At 35.9% G+C, this 23,936-nt stretch overlaps 1 protein-coding gene across 6 annotated transcripts in view; it reads right to left on the minus strand.

Moving 5' to 3' along the window:
* The window catches only part of NAALADL2 (N-acetylated alpha-linked acidic dipeptidase like 2), a 1,182,199-nt gene that overhangs the window by 852,365 nt on the left and 305,898 nt on the right, over nucleotides 1-23,936 (minus strand). Inside the window, exon 2 of one of the 6 annotated variants that reach the window (XM_066241011.1) lies at nucleotides 21,081-21,147. The exons of the other annotated variants lie outside the window; for them this stretch is intronic. Within the exon in view, the coding sequence (XP_066097108.1) occupies nucleotides 21,081-21,147 (67 nt within the window). The remainder of the gene's footprint in view (nucleotides 1-21,080; nucleotides 21,148-23,936) is intronic. 6 annotated transcript variants of the gene reach the window in all.

Genomic DNA, 23,936 nt, shown 5'->3' on the forward strand with positions numbered 1-23,936 from the left:
GTGGCTGCAACGTCACTTTTTCTTTTTGAAAATTGTCTTTCCTGCCCCGGCCAGTTGGCTCAGCGGTAGAGCGTCGGCCTGGCGTGCAGAAGTCCCGGGTTCGATTCCCGGCCAGGGCACACAGGAGAAGCGCCCATCTGCTTCTCCACCCTGCCTCCTTCCTCTCTGTCTCTCTCTTCCCCTCCCACAGGGAGGCTCCATTGGAGCAAAGATGGCCCAGGCTCTGGGGATGGCTCCTTGGCCTCTGCCCCAGGCACTAGAGTGGCTCTGGTCACGACAGAGCGATGCCCCCGGAGGGGCAGAGCATTGCCCCCCTGGTGGGCAGAGCGTCACCCCCTGGTGGGCGTGCTGGGTGGATCCCGGTCGGGCGCATGAGGGAGTCTGTCTGACTGCCTCTCCCTGTCTCCAGCTTCAGAAAAATACAAAAAAAAAAAAAAAAAAAAAAAAAATTGTCTTTCCTTACACTGTGGATATCCTCTAGTCAACCTCCCTTCCCATAAGCCAAGTGCTGGAGAGTGGCAGAAGAGCCATGGTGTTTCAGCCATAAAAGCGTGGCTACCTTTTGAATTTCCACTTGTTCTCTGGGGTGCAGTGAAGCCAGAAACTCAAGGAGCTAACTATAGTTGAATCTCAAAGCACTGTTCTCTTCGCATATACCTTTCTGACTTTCTTCATTCATCTTTCTATTTTTCTGTTGCTCTTTGATACAGAGAAACTTACGTGACTAAATTTAGATTCAGCTTTCAAATCACTACATTTATAAAAGGGGTAATTTTTCTCTGCTTCAGGGAATATGGTTTATAATGGTGTAATTTCTTGAATGTGCTTTTGAAGCACCTAACCACTTCTGACTTTATGTCTTTCTGTCTCTACGACAAGGATAACAGCCAGCTGCACTGGAAGAGCTCCCCATATGTTGAAAACCATATTCTGACACCTGCTCTTACATTCCTCGTTTCAAACATGAACGTGTTTTTGGCACCTACGGCATGTGAACCCCTCGAACTGGATAGTACCCTTTAATTAAGTAAGTTATGTAAGGTCTCAGTAGTAACGAGCCAGTCAGGATTCAAACTCAGCTCTGACATCAAAATCACTTTATTTTCAAGTCTCCTAGCTGCCTTTCCTAATGACTCCCTTTCTTGTTAATGCTGGTTAGCAGATTTATAATTTTATTCTCACTTTTTACTCCAGTATACAATATTAACTTATATTTTAACTGTTGAACAGGAATCTTTAAATCAATAAGTGATTAGCTGAAGTACTTTTTTACACTATGTGTAATAAATCATATTCATACATTAACAAAGGCCTTTGGTACACTTAGAGCTGAGCCAGTTTAGTTTGAATTTTACAAACACAACTACACCATAAAAGGTTTGCATGCAAAATTTTCACTGGGCCACCAGCTTGACACTCTACCTTTGTCCATCAAACTCTGTGACCAGAGAACCGGACCTGAGTGGGCTACAACGCCCTTGCCCTCAGCTTTTAGTTGCATTTAGCCAATGAAGGCAACAGTAGAGCACTGGCTAAGAAGGGAGTGAGATCACAATGATCATTCCTCAGCTTCCTCTCCACTAGGTTACAGCAGGTTGGCCCTGTCCCCTGACTGAAGGCCACAGTTTCTTCCGTCATGTCCTCTACACAACACTCTCTTTTCTGATTACTGTTCCGCCTTGCCCTTGCCCTCTAGGCAGAGGGCAGTGCGGGCTCTCTTGTTCCTAGCCCTGTGATGCTTTCCCTAAATTCGCCTACATCTTTCTCTGTTTCCTAATTGATACACTTGAAAATAAATAACATATTCTGGACTTGAGACTCAGAGAAATAAAAGTGACTAGCATCATCATTTAATTTCTTAAATTTGTGGAATAAAAAGTACCTTGTTGAGCTTGGATTTTTATTTTTATATTTTATTTTTCCCAAGTTTAACTATACTGCTCACCAAAATTAGGGGATATTTTATAGCTTTATATTTCTTTTGAAATATCCCCTAATTTTTGTGAGCAATATACTTCCCTCGTGGCAAATCTTTAATCCATTCCAACAACAATGCCATATTAACAACACAAATCTATAACCTGATTTGTTGTTGATTTCTGTCTCTACAGAAAGTCCATGTAAGATTGAGACACCTTCAGGGGAAGAGACTCAAGGTGAATCCCTGGGTGGAGCTAGTCCCTCTGTCCAGAAGGGTTCTCACCTTCATGCTGCTTAAACAGCCGACAAACTTGGACTATTAAATGACAGCTGAGCTGTTCAGATATCACAGGACTGAGGACTGAGGATTTAGAAAACATTCGAATCACATATTAGTTTTAAAAAGTTTATAAAATGGTGTCATTATAAAATTTACTGATTTTGATAAATGTTATTCTAGTGGCTTAAAATAAATTATTCTATAGCTATTTGTTTTAAACTACTGAAAAGTGTGAGGAAAAAACTCCTCAAAAACAGTTTACCTTAACTTTATTACTCCATTATCTGCATTCTCTGAATTCTTACCTATTAACTTGACTTTTTCAATAACAAACAATTAGACTGCTTAATCAAACAAAAACTGTAGCCATTCCCATTTCATAAAAAAACGCACAGAACAAAATTATTGAATATATATATATGTATATTTAGTCACAAAGTAAAAAAAAAATTCTTCAGTACATAAAATGAGTTTCCTAGATTAAAAAAGAAGAAGAAGAAAAAAAAGGACAGCTTAGTAGAGTTTGCCAAATGACTAGTTAAAATTAGACCTATGAAAATTTAAAACTAGTGCCATTATAGTTGGTTTGATAGCATTCTCTTACTATAAATAATAAAAAGGCATTTATAGTAGTTCTACAATATTATTAATTCCTAGCCACCAGTTTGAGAGAAATAGCTAGGCATTTCAAATGTCATTCACAGTTAGAAACACACACACACACATACACACAACCAAATATCCTGCCCTCCAAACAGGATGGAGAGACACTGATAACAATCATTATTACAAGTTAAGCGGTGTCATAAGTCCAAGTTCAAATTTATCTTCCCAGCATCTAGCTAAGAACTAGCTGAGCCAACAATCTCCAGAAATAAGATTACCATAGAATGAGCAAAACATCAAGTCCTATGACCTTGAGTTTCTTTCTCTATCCATAATCCTTTTAAAATGGCAAAAGCACATTTTGTAACCAAAATAAGCTCCTGCCCTTTTCCTTTGGGATACAATTATTTCCATTACCTCATCGAAAAGTTAGGCCACATTAGAATAGACCTAATGCACTAGCCTTTGGTCCTCTTTCATTCAAAGTTACCACAATACCACCTCCTTCTACTGCTCTGACAATAATTAAAATAGTAAGATGTTAAATAAAATAAGGCTCCTTTTCCACTTTTCTTTCTTAAACTCACCGAGAAACTGCGGTGACCCTCTCACACCTGTGCTGCAGCTCTTCTGCTATTGTGATATATGAGTGCAAGTTGTGAGCAAAGCCCATCTGTTTGAATCCAGTTGGAGACTTCTATATTTATCCAAAGTGCATCTATATATCTCCTTTAATGCCAGGCTTTCATTAGAACTTAGGAATGGCCGAAACAGGCAAAATTACATGAGTACTAGCTCATGAATTTACTACCATATATAATTTTGTGGTTTAAAAAAATATTTTTTGTTCACAATTGGCCAGATTAAACTACATTACTGATTTACTTTATTCTTATGGGAAAAGAATGGAAGACAAGGGATATCATCTAAATTTCTTGAAGCTGGAAAAAAGATCTAAAGTTTAGACTTCTCTTGATTAAAATGTAAGCACTGTTAATATCCTCCATTTTCTTATATTCTCTTTTCCCATATATGGAACAATTGAAAAACTAATTCTTTTTGAAAAAGAATAAGGCTAGCATTAGAGGTATTTGTAAATGAAGACTTTAAATGGAAAAACATATTTAATAGCAATATACATCTGTAATAGAATATTCCTTTTTAAAATTCCACATTAGATTTGTCTTCTCATACTTTATTTTTACCGAATAATAAAACCAACTGACCACAGTTCTGCTCATAAAAACTTTCCCTGCTGTTAAAAATTATTATTGACTTATGAAAAGACCATTAGCTTTTTCAACTGCATATGAACTAATTCCAATTCATTTAGGCTTTTCCCATTGGTAATATTTTCTACCATTTTAATGAGTGATATTGCCTTGTGTTCCTCTTTTCTCAAAATTCCTCATATTCCTAAATTCAAAAAGAAAAAAAAATGGATGGTGACTGTATGACTATTTATAGCATTTCAGAAATATAAAGCATTCCTTTATAAATTCACATAGGGCTTGTGGCCTACCGTGGCTCCCAGATCTTATTCTACTACATATACCTTGTAGCTAACATAATATAATAGGTTGTATAATAAAGCTTTTACCTATAATGCTCAAAGATCATTATGGGTTACATATATGTCAGGTTTTTCAGTGATACTACCTATATAAATATATTAGCAATATTAAATATTGTTAAACAGAGAGCATTTATGATACAGTTGACTAATTTTTAAGAAATATCCAGAAAATAAGCATTAATTGAAACTCTTTAAAACAATGCTATGTGTTAAACCTAGCATCTCCCGCTTGTGGGGTATTTGACAGATTGTTCATACTTTGTAAACTTTTGGCTAAGTGAAGTTTACAAAACAGGTATTATATCACAGCATTTTTAGAATAATTAGATAAAATTCTATTTTAACTTAAAAAGTTTTCTTCTTTTTCCCCACATATATCATTACAGCTAAATAATGAGCAGAAAGGGGAGATTAATGTATTGGACTCCGAGTATGATGTTACTTGCAGCCAGTGAGCTTCCATCTCTCTCTTGAAAGAAGACCAATGAGTATTTGATTAATGCAGTGGGGAATGATTGGTGTTTACTTCTTTATACAAATTGAAGCATTAAATACAACTCAGAGTCCACCACTGATGTGCATAATCACCAAAAATAATAATTATACACAGAAAACAATATTTAATATCCTCTATAGATGTGAGAAATAAAGAAAATCTTACTAAAAGATATTTGAAGAAAAAATAAGTAAATAGAGAAGCAGGTATAATAGTTTTGAAAGCTTTGTCTTCACACAAAGGTATTGTTATTTTATTTAAAGGTTAACTCTAAAAAATATTTCTAGGCCCAAGCATTTTGATACACTAACAGAAAAGACCTATTCAAAAGCATTGCCGCTGGCCTTGGCCTATTGGCTTAGTGCAGCGGTTTTCAACCTGTGGGTCGCGACCCCGGCAGGCTTCACCTAAAGCCATCGGAAAATACATAATGCATATCAGGTATTTACATTCCGAATTATAACTGTAGCAAAATTATAGTTATGAAGTAGCCACCAAAATTATTTTTTGGTTTGGGGTCACCACAACATGAGGAACTGTATTGCGGGGTCATGGCATTAGAAAGGTTGAGAACTACTGGCTTAGTGGATAGAGCATCGGCCCTGTATGGATGTCCTGGGTCTGATTCCCAGTCGGGGGACACAAGAGAAGCAACCATTTGCTTCCTCCACCCCTCTCTGCCTCTTCTCCCTTTTTTTTCTCCTACAGCCAGTGGTTTGATGGGTTCAAGTGTCAGCCCAGGTGCTGAGGATGGCTTGGTTGGTCCCAGCAGTTAGCCTCAGGTACTAAAAATAGCTCAGTAGATTTAAGCATTGACCCCAGACAGGTAATGCCAAGTGGATCCTGGTTGGGATGCATGTGGGAGTCTGTCACACTATCTCCTCTACTCTCACTTAAAAAAAATAAAATTAATAAAAATAAAGCAATGCCATTGACAACTCTAACTTCACTATAAAGTTTAGAAAAATTCATCACATCTTTATTAGTCAGGTAGGGATGGGAGAAATGCAAAACTGAACCAGTAATCTCGTCACTTCTTTTTTTTAGTGAGCAATAGGTTGAGAGAGCCTGAGGAAAATAGCATAGGTCCTAATGTTGAGGAAAATCCTAGAAGGTCATTCTTTAGCTGCAATAGATAGAACAGTTTCAGATTAACAAGCTAGGTAGACTCAGGAAACCTTTCCTTATACCTCACACATTGTAATTTTTCCTCCTCTCTGAAAACCACCTGTTGGGCGGATAAAATGTATTATGCTCACTTTGTTAAAGATGGCACTGCCCAGGTGGAGGCCGTTGCCCAGGTGATATTAATGTGTGTCTCTGTGGGCTGTGGGCAGGCAGGATCCTTGTAGCCTGGGGCTTGGTTTTAGGATTAAGCCTTTCCCACCGTTTTGATGTGGGGTGGTGCAATCCCATCATGCCCCAGATAAGTGACTTTGTATTAGAAACTTCCCTATTTCATATATTGGATTAAAGGTTATGAATCTACACTATAAAATGGGGGCAGAACAGGAGCTTGCTCTCTCGGTTCCTGAGATTATCATTAGAGGAGAGAGCAGAGAAGAGAGGAGAGAGAGGCCACGTGGAAGAGGCCAGGAGAAGCAGCCAAGATGGCAGAGTGTTGAGTGAGAAGCCAGTTTGTGCAGAGTTTGTGCAGGGAGAAGGAAGGAGATGGGGAACAGAGGTGAATAAGTCTGGTGAGCTAGAAACTTTTGATTCTAGGAAACTCAGATAATTCAGTAGCTTTGTGAGCACTGAATGTGAGTGGGTTTGGAGCCCAGTGTGTGTTTGTACTTTCCCGCCGGGTGCAAGCTAGGATTAAAAATGATGGCCCATCATTTTTTGGCTCTGTTGTTTTTTTACCGACTGTCCGAATCCAATGAGAACCTGCATGGGCCAGGCTGCTGTGATAGTGGCCGTGGCTACTGGCCATACACCACCTCTTCCAGACTTATTACCAGTGTGTCTGCTCTCCTAATACAGGGCATCAGCATAGACTTATTCTCTTTTCAGAGCATCTACCTCCTTCCCAATTAATCAGGCCCATCTCATTAGTTAAAACATCAGTTCAAAATACTTCCTTGTTCTCCACATTGTCAACCCTCTGAATTATGAGATCTCATGAAAGTAAATATGCTTACTTATCATTGTGACTATTTTATTCATGATTATTTGATAAATACCTGCCTCTTCTTCTAATTTTTGACAAATGAATGAGTCAGTAGATTGATGACCCTTATCTAAGCCAAAAACTACTAGAGCTGGTTGACATATACTTGTGATGTATAATTTCCCAAATTTGGAAAACCCTGACTTAACACATTTTGCACAAAAAAAATTTGCAGTATTTTTTTTTAACTAGTGATGGTCAGAAAATGTTTATTCAACATTAACCAAACCATTTAATTTAAAGGCATTTTTCTTAAAACAGAATTTCACTCATTTTGCATTTGAAAGGATACCATTTGTTCTATTGCAATCAAGTATGTCTGGAATGCTAATACCTGCAACAATCTATCCTCAGAGAATTCAGTTGATTGGATTTATTTAATTATGGCACAAATAGTAATCTCAGTATTGGGTTTGGATAGCACTCTACAAACACTATTGACTAGTTTTGACAAGAAAGTTGGCCTGAAGGCCAGACCTGGTGACCTAAGGGTTACAATGTTATCAGAGAGCAGATAGTGACAGCTGTGAATTTAGTGGAAGATAATTTAGTGTATCAATTAACTATGAAAAGTTCTTTCAGATTAACTCATTGATAATTTGAATTTGGCAGCCAATAATCTGGATTTCCCCTTTTTTATTGAATGTAAGTAGGAACCTTAGTGACCTTGACATCAAAAATGCATGGACTTACAGATTTGTTACATAGCCACCTAAGGCTCTCACTGCCTGAATCTAGCAGACAGCCTAATTAAACAGCAAGAGTTCCTGGAGGGGAATGTTAATGAGCCTGCTTGGCAGCCAACAGTCTGTTCCCCAGATGGTGCAAGGGTTATAAATTGTCAATAGGGTAAGAGTAGAGAAGGAAGTAAGGGAAAATGCAAAAAAACTACTACATTACTGGAAATTTCTGAGATACTATCTTCACTATAAAAAACAAAAACACAACCAAAAACCTTGGCAGCCAGGGCATCAATACAAAAAGTAATAGCAAATATATTTACTTTGAGCTATAGAAATTTATCTAGAGTCACTTTATTTTCAAATGGACACTACTCTATCAAGGTAAACTGAATGACTATTTCAGAATTTTTTTCTTTTTTCTTTTTTTAGCATGAGAGAGACACACAGAAAGAAAGAGAGAGGGATAAATAGGGACAGACAGACAGGAAGGGAGAGAGATGAGAAGTATCAATTTTTTGTTGCTGCACCCTAGTTGTCCATTGATTACTTTCTAATATGTGCTTTGACATGGGGGTGGGAGGCCACAGAAGAGTGAGTGACTCCTTGCTCAAACAAGTGACCTTGGACTCAAGCCAGCGATCTATGAGCTCAAGCCAGATGAGTCCTGCTTAAGCCGGCGACCTCGGTATTTCAAACTTGGGTCCTCAGAATCCCATTCCAGTGCTTTCTCCACTGCAACACTACCTGGTCACGTTATTTCAGGTACTTTTGTCATGTTGATAATGACTATTAGTAAGGTGACCAATCCTCCTCCTTTAGGGAAGACAGTACTTTCATAAGTTCCATCCTCCCTTGAAAAGCGCCTCCTACATGTCTTCATTTTGATATTGGAAAACTAATCTGTAAATGTCCATATTCGATCAATGCTGAGTCAATCCATTGCATGTGATGTGACCAATTTGTATTTGACATGACAATTCGTCAAGGATCAGTACAGTGCAGCAAGACACGATTATGAGATGCATGTGCTCCACACAGGAGATCTTGAGAGAGCGCCCAATATACCGAGTGCACAAATGGCCTTGTGTACTTCTTACTGAAACATGACATGGCACATACAACATTGTAGACTCACAATTATTTCTTTCTCAGTGAATATTCAATCATAGGTAAGGAAAATTCACATTTTATTAATTCATTGTCTGTTTAGTAATTTCCAAATATATATAAATTTATTTACTAGTATTTTCCTCAAATTTGAGTTTTAAAGTGGAAATCAAACCTCAAACCATATCGATTACTAAAGCATTTTGATTAAATAGTTGCATAAAACAGACATTATTTTAAGTAGAAAATGATATACAATCTAATATCACTGCAAATTAGTGGTTTCATTTGATATTTAGTTTTGTTAATTTAGCTTCCAGAAAATTTGCCTACCATGATGTAATGTTTTCCATTCCTAATGTGCTTGCATCATTCATGTAGCTCTATTTTTTATTTTAAATTTCATTTAAGGGATGGAAAAATCAAAAAAGAGAAAATGCCATTTCAATGATAAATTGAAAAAGGAATTTCCATTCCTCATATCAAAGAAAAATACCATTGCTTTCTGCAATATTTGCAGCAGAGAATTTTGTATTGCAGTTGGGGGCAGAGCAGCGATAACAAAACACTTGAGCACCAACAAACATAAGCAACTACTAGAAGCATCAGCTTTCAGTTATAAAGTAACAAGTTTTTTTTAAAACTTCAAATTATTATGAAGGTGAAAAACAATTGGCTGCAGTGGAGGAAACATTTGCATTTCATACCATAATTCACAATCAAAGTTTTTGTAGTATGGATTGTACAACTAAGTTATTGGAAAAGTTTCACAATGCACATTTTCAAGTGCCAGGACAAAACACGAGGCTATTTTGAAATCAGTATTTAAAAATTACTGTGACAAAATACTTACAGAGGAATTGGAAACTGCAGCATTTGTAATGATTTTATATGATGCATCAAATCATAATGAAATTAAATTCTATCCAATAATAGTAAGATTTTTAATGTTACCAAGAGCATTCAAGTAAAAATTTTAAATTTAGAATCCATTGAAGGCAAAACTTCCGAAATTTTGTCAAACCATCTATACAGAGTAATAAATGAAAACAATTTAAAATCCAAAGTTGTTGCACTAACAGCTGACTATAAAAATACAAATTTTACTGTGTGAAGATGCAAAGGGGTGAATAATGTGTATGTAAAATTACAAGAGTTACTGCAAAAGAAAATACTAGGAATAGGTTGTAATGCACATATTTTGTCAAATGCAATCAACACAGCATCATGTACCATGCCAGTTGATGTAGAAGTAATAATAACTACAATTTATTTGCATTTTAGTTACTTTACTGTTCATGTTGCTATTTTAAAACAATTTTGAGAAGAAACAAAGGTTGAATACAAAAAACTTAGGATATTCAAAAGTTAAATGGCTTGCTCTAATACCTTAACAATGCTTTTTAGTTTGCATTATATAGATCCATTATATTCTTTGCTTTGTTTATTCCTAGGTATTGTGGTGGTTGTTGTTGCAACCGTAAAAAGGATTATTTCTTTGAGTTCATTTTCTGATATTTCATTGTTGGCATATAGGAAGGCAATAGACTTCTGTATATTAATTTTGTATCCTGCAACCTTACTGTATTGATTTATTGTTTCCAATAGTCTTTTTGAGGAGTCTTTGGGGTTTTTGATGTACAGGAAAAAATTATCTGCAAAAAGTGAAACCTTTACTTCTTTTTTTTCAATATGAATGTCTTTTATTTCTTTCTCTTGTCTTATTGCTCTGGCTAGAACTTCCAGCACTACATTTAATAAGAGTGGAGAGAGTGAGCCTTGTCTTGTTCCTGATTGTAGAGGAAAAGTCTTCAGTATTTTTCCATTTAATATGATGTTAGCTGATGGTTTGTCATAAATGTCCTTTATTATTGTGAGATATTTTCCTTTGATAATCATTTTGTTGAGTGTTTTAAACATAAAATAATGTATTAAATCAAATGTCTTTTCTGCATCTATTGATAGGATCATATGGTTTTTGCTCTTTGTTTTGTTGATATGGTGTATTACGTTAACTGTTCTACATATGTTTAACCATCTTTGTGATTCAGGGATGAATCTCACTTGAACATGATGAGTTATGTTTTTAATTTGTTGTTTTATTTGATTTGCTAGTATTTTCTTTAGGATTTTAGCACCTGTATTCATTAGAGATATTTGTTTGTAATTTTTTTGTGTGTTGTCCTTACCAGGTTTTAGTATGAGAGTTATGTTGGCCTCATAAAATGTTTGAAAGTATAGCTTCTTCTTCAGTTTTTTGGAAGACTTTGGGTAGAATAGGAACCAAGTCTTTTTTGAATGTTTGATGGAATTCACTAGCATAGCCATCTCTCCCTGGACTTTTATTTTTGAGGGAGGTTTTTGATAGTTGTTTCTATTTCGTCCCTGCTTATGGGTCTGTTTAGGCTATCTACTTCTTTGTGACTCAGTCTAGGAAGAATATATTTTTCTAGGAATTCGTCCATTTCTTGTAGATTGTTAAATTCGGTGGCATATAGTTTTTTATAGTATTCTATGATAGTTCTTTGTATATCTATGATATCTGTGGTGATTTATCCTCTTTCATTTTGGATTTTGTTTATATGAGTTCTTTTTCTTTTTTCTTATTGAGTCTTGCCAAGAGTTTGTCAATTTTGTTGATCTTTACAAAGAATTAGCTCCTTGTTTTATATAATTTTTTTCTAATTTTTCTGTTCTCTATTTCATTTATTTCTGCTCTGATTTTTATTATTTCCTTTCTTCTGCTGGTTTTGAGTTGCCTTTGTTCTTTTTCTAGTTCCTTAACAAGTGATATTAAGTTGTTTACTTGGGCTGTCTCTTGTTTATTTATATAAACCTGTAGTGATATGAACTTCCCTCTTATTACTGCTTTTGCTGCATCCCAGAGATTTTGATATGTTGTATTATCATTTTCATTTGTCTCTATGTATCTTTTGATCTCTGCTTTTATTTCTTCTTTGACTCACTCATTTTTTAGAAGTATATTGTTTAATTTCCACATTCTTGTGGGTTTGTTTACTTCTTTTTTGCAGTTGAGTTCTAGTTTCAAAGCTCTGTGGTCAGATAATATGCTTGGTATAAATTCAATCTTTCTGAATTTGTTGATGTTAGTTTTTTTCCCCAACATATGGTCAATTCTTGAAAATGTTCCATGTACACTGGAGAAAAATATATACTCTGGCATTATGGGGTGAAATGTCCTGTGGATGTCTATCATATCCAATTGTTCTAGGCCAATGTTTCTTTATTGATTTTCTGTTTGGATGAATGATCTAGAGCCATCAGTGGTATATTGTGGTCTCTGAATATGATTGTATTTTTGTCGGTTTTTATTTTTAGATCAGTTAGTAAATGTCTGATATACTTTGGTGTTCTTTGGTATGTTGCATATATATAAAGAAGTATTATGTCTTCTTGATTCAAAGTCCCCTTCATCATTATGATATGACCATCTCTGTCTGTGATTACATTTGCTGTCCTGTAGTCAGCATTGTTAGATATGTGTATGGCTACACCTGGTTTTCTTTGGATGTTATTTGCTTGGAGAATCACTTTCCAACCTTTCAGTTTGAATTTGTTTTTATTCTTGTAGTTTAGATGTGTTTCTTGAAGGCAGCATACCATTGGATTTTCTTCTTTTGATCCACTCTGCTACTTTGTGTCTTTTTATTGGTGAGTTCAATCCATTTATCTTTAATGTAATTATTGACATTTGAAGGTTTCCTATTGCCATTTTATATATTGCTTTCTGATAGCTCTGTATAGTGCTTGGTTCTTTTCTTTTGTTTTCCTGTCATTTATTTTTGTGTGGTTGTATTTCATACTTCTTTCCTCTGTTTTATTTTTTTAAGCCATGTGTTTCTGAAGTGGTTTTTTCAGGGATGATAACCATTAAGTAATAAAGAGGATACACATCATATTAATTGTAGTACATTATCTCATGAGTGCTTTTGCACGCCATCCTCCTTTGCTACTGTTAATCTTTCTCCTCTCCTCCTTTTTTTTATGTTATCACTGATTAATCTTGTTTTATTGTGATCTTATTGGAGCTTTTACTGTATTTTTTTTCTTTGTGTCTGGCCAAATAACCCCCTTTATTATTTCCTGAAATGGGGTTTTTCTGGTGATATATTTCCTCATCTTTTCTATATCTGTGAATGTTTTAATTTGCCTTCTCTTTGAAGGATAGCTTTGATGAATATAGTATACTTGGCTGGCAGTTCCTCTCTTTTAGTACTTTATATATTGGGGTCCTCTCTCTTCTACTTGTAGAGATTCTGCTGAGAAATCTGAGGATATCTTAATGGGCCTTCATTTATATGTTTTATTCTTCTTTTCCCTGGCTGTCTTGAAGATTTTTTCTCTGTCATTGATTTGTGATCATTTCATTATGATATGTCTTGGAGTAGGTCTGTTTGGGTTAAGGTAACTTGATGTTCTGTTTGCTTCTTGCATTTGAAGCTCTAATTCCACAGGCTTGGGAAGTTCTCATGCATCATTTGTTTCAATATGTTCTCCATTCCATTTTCTCTCTCTTTTTCTTCTGATCTACCCATTATTTTTATGTTGCTCTTTCTGATACAGTCAGACAGTCCTGTAAGGCTTTTTCACTTTTTTAAATTTATGAGTCTCCTCTTCTCTCTGTAGTCTCTCTAGTTGGCTGTCTTCTATGTCACTAATTCTCTCCTTTATCTGGCCTGTTTGATTAGCTAAGTTTGTTATCTCGTTTTTCAGTTTATATATTGAGTTTTTCATCTCTATTTGGTTCTTTCTTATAGTTTCAATTTCCTTGGTGATGTATTCTTTTTGTTCATTGAATGTTTTTTGAGGTGTCTAAATTGCCTTTCTATGCTTTCTTGTATTTCCCTGAGTATTTTTAGGACTTCAATTTTTAATTCTCTGTCATTTAACTCCAAGGTTTCCAAGTAGTTGAAATTTTTTTCTAGAGAATTTTTGTCATCCATCTGAGCTACATCTCTGTCTTTTGTATCCATGATATTTTATTTCTTTTTCCTTAATGGCATTTTAGAGAAGTATTATTAATAGCATTAATAAGAGAGTATTAATAAAATAAGTTAAAATTTTAAAAGATACAGTGAAAAAAATGATAATTCTATTATGATAAGTGGAACAAAAACTACAGAGTACAGGGAGCCAGAACTGAGGAAAAATGACAAAGAAATAAAAAAAATGAAGTACAAAACATGCAAAATGCCACAAAGAATTATATGAATACACAATAAAATAATTTGTTGATAAATGATAATCAAGAGTCTGGCAGATGGCAATGGAAAAATAAACTCAAATTGGATAAAAGACTTAAATGTAAGCCATGAAACCATAAGCATCTTAGAAGAAAACATAGGCAGTAAGCTCTTTGACATTTCTCGCAGGAATATTTTTGCTGACTTATCTCCACGGGCAAGTGAAATAAAAGACAGGATAAACAAATGGGACTATATCAAACTAAAATGCTTCTGCACAGCTAAAGACAATAAGAGCAGAATAAAAAGACAAACTACACAATGGGAGAATATATTTGCCAATACATCTGATAAGGGGTTAATAACCAAAATTTATAAAGAACTAGTAAAACTCAATACCAGGAAGACAAACAATCCAATCAAAAAATGAGCAAAAGAAATGAATAAACACTTCTCCAAAGAGGACATACAGATGGCCAATAGGCATATGAAAAAATGCTCAACATCACTAATCATTAGAGAAATGCAAATTAAAACCACAGTGAGATATCACCTCACACCAGTCAGAATGGTGCTTATCAACAAAACAACACAGAATAAGTGCTGGCGAGGATGTAGAGAAAAGGGAACCCTCCTGCACTGCTGGTGGGAATGCAGACTGGTGCAGCCACTGTGGAAAACGGTATGGAGATTCTTCAAGAAATTAAAAATGGAACTTCCTTTTGACCCAGCTATCCCACTTTTGGGAATATACCCCAAGAACACCATAGAACTGCTCCAAAAGGAGAAATGCATCCCCATGTTTATGGCAGCATTGTTCACTTTAGCTAATATCTGGAAACAGCCCAAGTGTCCGTCAGAGGATGAGTGGATTAAAAATCTTTGGTACATATATACTATGGAATGTTACTCAGCCATAAGAAATGATGACATCGGATCATTTACAACAACATGGATGGACCTTGATAACATTATACTGAGTGAAATAATTAAATCAGAAAAAACTAAGAATTATATGATTCCATATATAGGTGGGACATAAAAATGAGACTCAGAGTCATGGAGCAGTGTGTGGGGGTTATGGGGGGAGGAAAGAGAGGAGGTTGGTGGAGGGAAGGGGCACAAAGAAAACCAGTTAGAAGGGGATGGAAGACAATGGGACTTGGGTGATGGGAATGCAGCATAATCAAATGTCAAAATAACCTAGAGATATTTTCTCTGAATATATGTACCCTGATTTATCAATGTTACCCCATTAAAATTAATTTTAAATAAATAAATCAATAATTTAAAAAATGATGATTAATGAGAAAAAAAGAAAAAGAGAGAAAAAAACAATAATGAAATATGTAACAACTATGCATAATAAAGTTCAAAAGGAAAAGGAAAGAATAAAAAAAGAAAATAACAAAATTGGGAAAAAAAAGAAGTTATAAAAAATTGTAATTTTTTCCTGGTTTTGAGAGGTAGCTTCTTATCTTTTTTTTTTTTTTTTTTTTTTTTTTTTTTTTTTTTTTTTTTGGCAGGTGGCTCTGTACTACAGGTTTTGCCCCTGTGGGGCTCTTAAACAGAGATTTGCTGTTGTGTTGCTATGGCAATGACATAGGCTGGGCCTCAGGTCTGTTGGTAGGTGAGTTTTTTTGGAGTTTAGAGGCTCTGACAATGGGAGACTCAGTTAGTTTTCCAGGTGCCTCTCCCCATGTCTCTCCCTCCTGAGCTAGCAGCCTGGGGACTTAGCTATGAGGTTGCCCCAGACACTGCTTGCAGAGCAAGAGGCTCTAATAGCAGCCAGGTCTTTCCTCCAGTACCACTCAAAGCACAGTTCTGGGTAAGGTTGTGACAACCAGAGCCACCAGCAAGAGCAAGCAGGGCTGGGAGCCGATTGTAGGTCTGGCGCCTTTCTCAAGATGCACGTCTAGTATGTCTCAGAACTCCGCAGGTCTATTCTCAACAGGCTTCTTGTTTGTGCCCTGTTTGGTAGCCCACAGCAAGCCAAGTGCATGCCCAGCCTCCATGACTTCCACAGTGCACACGGAGGTCTGCTCCTGCACACTTAGGCACACAATGCCTGTGATCTCAGTCAGCACTGGGAATGTAGGAATGTGCTTTGAGACCTGTATCAGCTTGTGGAGGTGCCCCACCCAGACAGGTCCAGACCTAGGGATCCTGGCCCTTGTGCACTTCCCCTGCTGTTGTTGGTTGGGACCACATGGAAACACTGGCTATAGCCTACGCATAAGTCTACCACTAACAATCCTTGGACCTAGCCCTCCTGCCCGCGAGCATGAACACCCATGGCAGAGGTGCAAGGTGGAGCCACTAGCACACTGCCTGTGATCATGAACCTGGGAGCACACAAAGCCACTCTGGTGCCAGCCTCCTTGGGCAACTGGCATTGGCAACCTCCGTTGGAGTCTGCTGCTTGCACTCACCCCACCTCTGTAATCTCTGGCTGAGCCGGCACTCTCTCTTCTGCTTTATCATCCATCCTATCCCAGTGTCTTCCCTCTGCCCCAAATCCTCCATTTCTCTCAGTTCCAGAAGAAAGCAGCCCTTCCATCAGATCAATGAATAAAGTGAAACACTCCATTCTCCATCTTACTCCCTTAAGAGTGGATTATATATTCAGCCACCTTTTTGCCCCATTATACCTTTGTCTGATGTGTGTATATTTCATATGCTCCTGAGATTTTTTTTTTCTCTGTCTTCAGTTGTTGAATTTGTTAAAATTTCAAAGGGAGATATTGGGAGCACCCCTCATGGCACCATTTATCAGATGTCACTCTCCGTTCATATATTTTTTTTACAGAGACAGAGAGAGAGAGTCAGAGAGAGGGACAGATAGGGACAGACAGACAGGAACAGAGAGAGATGAGAAGCATCAATCATCAGTTTTTTGTTGCAACACCTTAGTTGTTCATTGATTGCTTTCTCATATGTGCCTTGACCATGGGCCTTCAGCAGACCGAGGAACCCCTTGCTCGAGCCAGTGACCTTGAGTCCAAGCTTTGCTCAAACCAGATGAGCCCACACTCAAGCCGGTGACCTCGGATTTTGAACCTGGGTCCTCTGCATCCCAGTCAGACGCTCTATCCACTGCACCACTGCCTGTTCAGGCTCATATTTTTTAAGTTTAGAAAAATGTCCTAAAATCCTGGAATTGTTTTTCAATAATAAAATATGTGATATTAATGTATTTTGTACAAAATCAAGCTTGTATTTTTCACAAAATGATTCAAAAAATTGAGGTGAACACATTTCAGCTATGGAAGTTAGTCTTATTTTGAATGACTTTAACCTTCAATATAAATCTCATTTTGAAGAAAAATTTCTTCTTTTAATTATAAAAAGGAAATTGTCAGAATGAGAGAAATCTAATCTGGACATAACAGAAAAGTTTATCAAAGAAGTGCAGAATTTTTACTAGACATGTTTTCAATATATCAAAGAATGGTCTGAAACAAACATCATGGGAAATAACAGTTTTCAATGGTGTTTTTTTACTTCATCGCAAGTATATTGGACAGATATTGAATTTTTTCTTGGGTTCTTATTTAAAGAAATGCCAGATATCAAAATAGACAACAATTGTCTTTTTGAAGAAATTAGAAAACTGAATGTATATTTAAATTCTGATAAATTAATACAATGGAAAAATGAACATGTCAAAATTGATAAAAGATGGGTGGAAATATTTAACCATTTCAAAAATGAACATATTCCATGTCAAAATTTATTTATTCTTGCTCAGTTTACATTGTGCTGCCCTGGAACTAATGCAGCAGTTGAAAGAGTTTTTTAATTGCTAATGATTTTTGGAGAAGTGAGAAATCGAAATTGAATGTTGTTACTCTAGCTGCAGCACTTCCTGTAAAATTTCAATATGAAAGATATTTCTTATTCAGATATTTCTGAACAAGATGACACATTGACAAAAAATATCCATTCAGGCCCTGGCTGGTTTGGTCAGTGGTAGAGCGTCAGCCTGGCATGCAGGAGTCCCGGGTTCGATTCCCAGCCAGGGCACACAGGAGAAGCGCCTATCTGCTTTTCCAGCCTTCCCCCCTCCTTCCTCTCTGTCTCTCTCTTCCCCTCCCATAGTCGAGGCTCCATTGGAGCAAAGTTGGCCCGGGTGCTGAGGATGGCTCTGTGGCCTCTGCCCCAGGCGCTAGAATGGCTCCAGTCACAACAGAGCAACGCCCCAGATGGGCAAAGCATCGCCCCCTGGTGGGCATGCTGGGTGGATCCCAGTTGGGTGCATGCAGGAGTCTGTCTGACCGCCTCCCTATTTCCAACTTCAGAAAAATACAAAAAAAAACAAAAAACAAAAAAAGGTAAACAAACAAACAAACAAAAATATTCATTCAATGGAAAAGTACTCATTTAGATGTTATCTAACTGAATACTTTTTTCTTACAATTATTATTAAAAATTAATAGGTATGTAAGCATAATTACAATATAAAATATTACACATGTTTTTATTATTCATTTATCAGATCATATTGTATTATTGTTGCAATGAATAAAATGTTTATTTTATTTATGATATTGTTTTCTTCAATTTATTTTTATCTTCCTTTTCATTATAAAAAAGTTGGTACCTTACTATTAAAAAAAGTGACATCATTAAAGCCCTACTAGGTTTGTAGTTTGTATTTATTTTTCTCTGACTTTTTATTTTTCCTAATGAATGAAATCTGAAGCATGAAAGCTGTTGCCTTATTAGGTCACTTTTGAATGAGTAATATCTGGATGAGAAACAATCTCCAAAAGTATTCAGTGTCAAAACAACCTCTATTGCCTATAATTAATAATGAAAACACTCATTCTCTTTTTGTTAAGCTTCTTCTTTAATTATTTAGTTGATTCTTAAATTTTGAAATCCACAGTCATTTTAACTTTTAAACCATCGGTGGTAGACAGACCCCAATAATTTTCATGTAGTGTCCATACCTTTGTGTGATCTCGTTTCCACTGGTATGACTTTCTTCTAAATGATAGACTATGACAAAAGATATCACTCTCGTGATTAAGTTATGTTATATATGACTCTGTCTTAGTGAGAGTCTCTCCTGCTGATTATAAGTAGCAAGCTGCTATGATACTCACTGTCTATGGAGAGGGCACAGGCAGGGAACTACAGGGACCTCTAGAAGCTGACGGCTTCAGTTCTAAAACCACAAGGAAATGGGTTCTTCCAATAACTACCTCTAGAGAACCACAAGTTCCAGAAAGAAATGCAGTATGGCTAATCTTGATTGCAGCCTTATGAAACCCAGACCAGTGGAATTTGCTAATCTATGCCTGAAGTCCTGACCATAGAAACAGATAATTTTTTATGGTTTTAAGCCAATAAGATTGTGGTAACTTGCTTTGCAGTAATATAAAACTAATATACCATTTAAAAACTATTCATTTTTGGACATACAAAGGTTAATTTTATGTGTCAACTTGACTGAAACACATGGTACCCAGATATTTGGTCAGACCTTCTTCTGGATGTTTGTATGCAGATGATTTTGAATGAGATTAACATTTGAATTGGTAGACTGAGCAAAGCAGATTGCCGTCCCTAATATGAGTGAGACTTATGCAATCAGTTGAAAGCCTAAATAGAATGAAAAGGTTGACTTTCCCCCAAGAAATAATTATACCTGCTTGATGGCCTTTAGAGTGGGGCACTGACTTTTTTTTGCCTTTGGTCTTGAACTAAAACCACAAGGATCTTCATGGATCTGAAGTCTAACAGCTTTTGGATAGAAACCATGTCATTGATTCTCTTGAGTCTCTTGATTGCCAACTAACCCTATAAATCTTGAGAATTTACAGCTTCCATAATCATGTGAGCCAATTCCACACACACACACATACAATTTGTTCTGCTTATTTGTTTGTTTATTTTGTTTTGCTTTGTTTTGTTTTTGGAAATCCTAATATAAGCCACAATCATAAATGAAAGAATCATCAAATGTTAGGTTGAAGATGGAAAGTAAACACCATTTATTAGACTTTCCTATGCTCAATCTGCAGGATTCAATAGATGGTTATGTCATTTCTAGTTCAAGACCTGACGTTTACGGTCATATCCTTGGAAGAATTTTTATACTAATCCAAAACCTGTCTTATTCACGGGTGCTAGTGTTTTAACCTATGGTAAATACATATATTTTTCCTTTTCAAATACTGAGTAGCTCTTAGGGCTCCATTAAATCTTATATTCTCCAAGTTAAACAACCCTACTTCTTTCCACTCTTCCTTATAAGACATAAATTCAACACATCTCACATCCGCCCCTATTATGAAAGTACATTATTAATTCATATATACTCAGAAATAAAAATAACATTTTCAATTAGATGTAGCCATAGTAAAATATAATGGCAACATTAACTCATTTCAACTGAATTAATATTATTTATAGAGCCTCAGTATGTTAGTGATATATAGCATTTAATGGTAGCACATTTTATAGATTGGCTTAATCAACACCCATGTTCAGCAGCTTTCTCTTTTTACCTCTATTATAGTCCAGAATAGTAAATGTTTGATTTCTCCGCCTCTCTTGCAACTGGGAGACACTAACATAATTTTGGTTAACGAGGTATACCAAGAAGACTGCTAGCGATGAATCTCCTTTCCCAGTTTTTCTAGAAAAAAACAAACCTCATTAGGAGAAAATTGTTATCTTTCCTTTCTTCCTGCCTGGAAGGCAGACAGAAGACATGGAAGTTTAGCAGCTATCTTGTGACAATGAGGCCAGAACTACAAACAAAATACACAGAAATAAGGATGTTCCTGATGGCAGCATTAAGCAGCGATTTCAGCCCTGGACTCCCTCCTTCCTGTGTTTTGGTTATTTGAGAAACACCAACATTTATTTTTAAAACCACTATAGCTAAGTTTTCTGATTCTTGCAACTGAATGCATTCCCACCTTACACTGTTATTTTTCTAATATAGAAACTAAATCTTGGAAAGCCAAATTGTTTGTCAAAGGCCACATATCTAGTAAAAAAATAAAATAAATCTCTATTTACCTGTCTTGCCACCATATGGTTCCGACACTTTACACAATGCTGCCACTGTCCAGGTGTAATATGAAAGCTGCATTTTAAATATATCACAAAGATAATCTCAGTGTTACAACTGTGAAAGATGTGATTAAGAAATACATGTTCTGGCACCTAAGTGTTTATAAATTAAAATAGAAACAATACTAAGCCATAGGTACATTTTGAAATACTCAAGTGTTAAGTAAAAGATTCTATTATAATCATAAAATTCAGTTCTATATATAAATCAAGTGACACATAAATGATTTCTAAGAAATGCCATTTCCGGCCAATTCAGAACAGTCACATTTTTTTCTCTTTTCATTAAATTGCCTATTTTGACTCCTCCATAAAAGCCGTTTTAGAAATAAATTTTTACTTTTAATGATGGCTTTAAATGAACGAGCAATTTTAATTTATTGCTGCAAGCACACTGGAAAAATATTCTCTCACTATTTTCACAAAACAAGAAAACTTTTTTGAAAATGCAATAGCAAAATAAATATTTTTTTCTTTCTTCCACGTAGCCATTTTCTCCCTTTCTTCCTTTCCACAATAGATAAAAAACTCACCAATCTGATTTTAGCTTTAAGAATAATTTTCCTGGCAGATACTCTCTGTTTGAACAAATATCCTTTACCTGACATGTTTTGCCATTTTAGAAAACACACACATACACACAATGTATAGGTGAAGGAAAATAAAGAATATAGCCTTCAATTACATTTTATTTTTAATTTATCAAAAAGCCACAGAAATCAAAGAACAAATCCTACCACCAAAGACATACTAAAAGGTTGGAAGAATATTCTAAAGGTCACATTATCTTAATGAAGTGCCACTTCTTGACAACATGGCCATGATATTGGAGTAATATACTCCATTTAGTGGGAAATGCTCTGTGAAATCCATGCCCTCTACATTCTAAACAAAGACATTGGTAATTTTCTTAAAAGGTCAAACACAAATGTGTTATTTAAAACTAGGCATTTGCCAGTTGTAAATATACGAAAGGTGAATATCAGATACAGGAAGTGGGATACACTATAAAATGCCAGAGCTTTTCACCTATACTTTTATCAGATAAAATTTGTTCATTATTCTTTGATCTACATTATTTTATCAAAATATTAAGAGAAAGTATGCTGAAGATTCTAATAAGATTTTATCAAAAATCTTTGATGTACTCAAATTTCAAAATGAGTTTGGTTAAATTGTCACAGTTTATTTAATGTTTTAAAATTTATTTTTCATTAATTAGGGTGATATGGTTCACCAAATCATATAGGTTTCAAGTGTAAAACTCAATAGAAAACCATCTGTACACCACATTGTGCACCCCCGCACCACAGTGAAGTCTCTTCCCACCCGCTTCCCCTCTCTGCCCCTCCCCCTCCCCCCTTCCCTCTGGCTATTGCTGCCCTGTCGTCTATGTCTCTGTGTTATGATGTTTTTTGGCTAATCCCTTCATCTTATTTTCATCCAGTCCCTTCACTCCCCCCTCTGACAGCTGTCTACCTGTTTCATGTGTAGTTTCTTTCATTTTTGCTTCAGTGTAGATTTTTTCAGGGCAGAGTTGAATATATATCACAAATTTTACAAGACATAGTATTTACAGAAAGTTTGTTCTCACTATCAAAAAGTCCCCCATGTAATATCATTCATTCAAGTAAACTCTCAATAAATTATTATAGACCTATCAACAACCAGAGAATGAAAAAGAGATACTTTACTCATTAAAGTTTGTAACTAAACAGCTGTCACACTGCTAAAAAAAAACATACAATTTTTTTGTTTTTATAAATTTCACTTCATTTTTTGTTTTCATAAAGTTCATTTAGCATGCACAGTACAATAATACTACAAAAATATGGGGTGAGAAAAAACTTGGGATAATAATATGTTAGAAAAGCATGTTCTTTGGAAAACACCAGGTTCTAGGCTGTATGATTTTATGACAATACCTTATACCAGTGGTCCCCAACCCCCCAGGCCATGGACCGTACCGGTCCGTGGGCCATTTGGTACCAGTCTGCAGAGAAAGAATAAATAACTTACATTATTTCCGTTTTATTTATATTTAAGTCTGAATGATGTTTTACTTTTTAAAAAAATGACCAGATTCACTCTGTTACAGCCGTCTAAGACTCATTCTTGACTCTTGTCTCAGTCACGTGATACATTTATCCATCCCACCTTAAAGGCCGGTCCGTGAAAATATTTTCTGACATTAAACTCGTCCGTGGCCCAAAAAAGGTTGGGGACCACTGCCTTATACCTTAGAATGATTTGAATATCTTCTTTTTTTAAAAAGTGTGTTGTAATAGTTTAAATTGTATAATGTGGCAACTTTGTAAAACTAAGTTTTGCTGTTGCTGTTTATTCCTGAATATAAAATCTACATTCCTTGCCATGTGTAGCCACTGCAATTTCTGCTTAGTTTGTTTAGTGGTCATCTAATGGTTAAAAAAAAGATTTTCTTTTTTTTTTTTTTTTTTTAATTTTTTTTAATTTACTTTTTTAGATTTTATCTATTCATTTTTATTAGAGAGAGAGGGGAGAGAGAGAGAGAGAGGGAGAGATAGAGAGAGAACAGGGGGAGGAGCAGGAAGCATCAACTCCCATATGTGCCTTGACCAGGCAAGCCCAGGGTTTCGAACCGGCAACCTCAGCATTCCAGGTCGACGCTTTATCCACTGCGCCACCACAGGTCAGGCGAGATTTTCTTATATGCCTGGAGTTAAGAAGTGCCCCAGAAATAGCAACCAAGGGGCTCTGTGGACAAATCAAGTACGCCTTTAACACTCAAGTAGGGAGTTTGCAAGATTGCCCTTACTTCAC

The sequence above is a fragment of the Saccopteryx bilineata genome, chromosome 8 (assembly GCF_036850765.1).
Source record: "Saccopteryx bilineata isolate mSacBil1 chromosome 8, mSacBil1_pri_phased_curated, whole genome shotgun sequence".
Classification (NCBI taxonomy): domain Eukaryota; kingdom Metazoa; phylum Chordata; class Mammalia; order Chiroptera; family Emballonuridae; genus Saccopteryx; species Saccopteryx bilineata.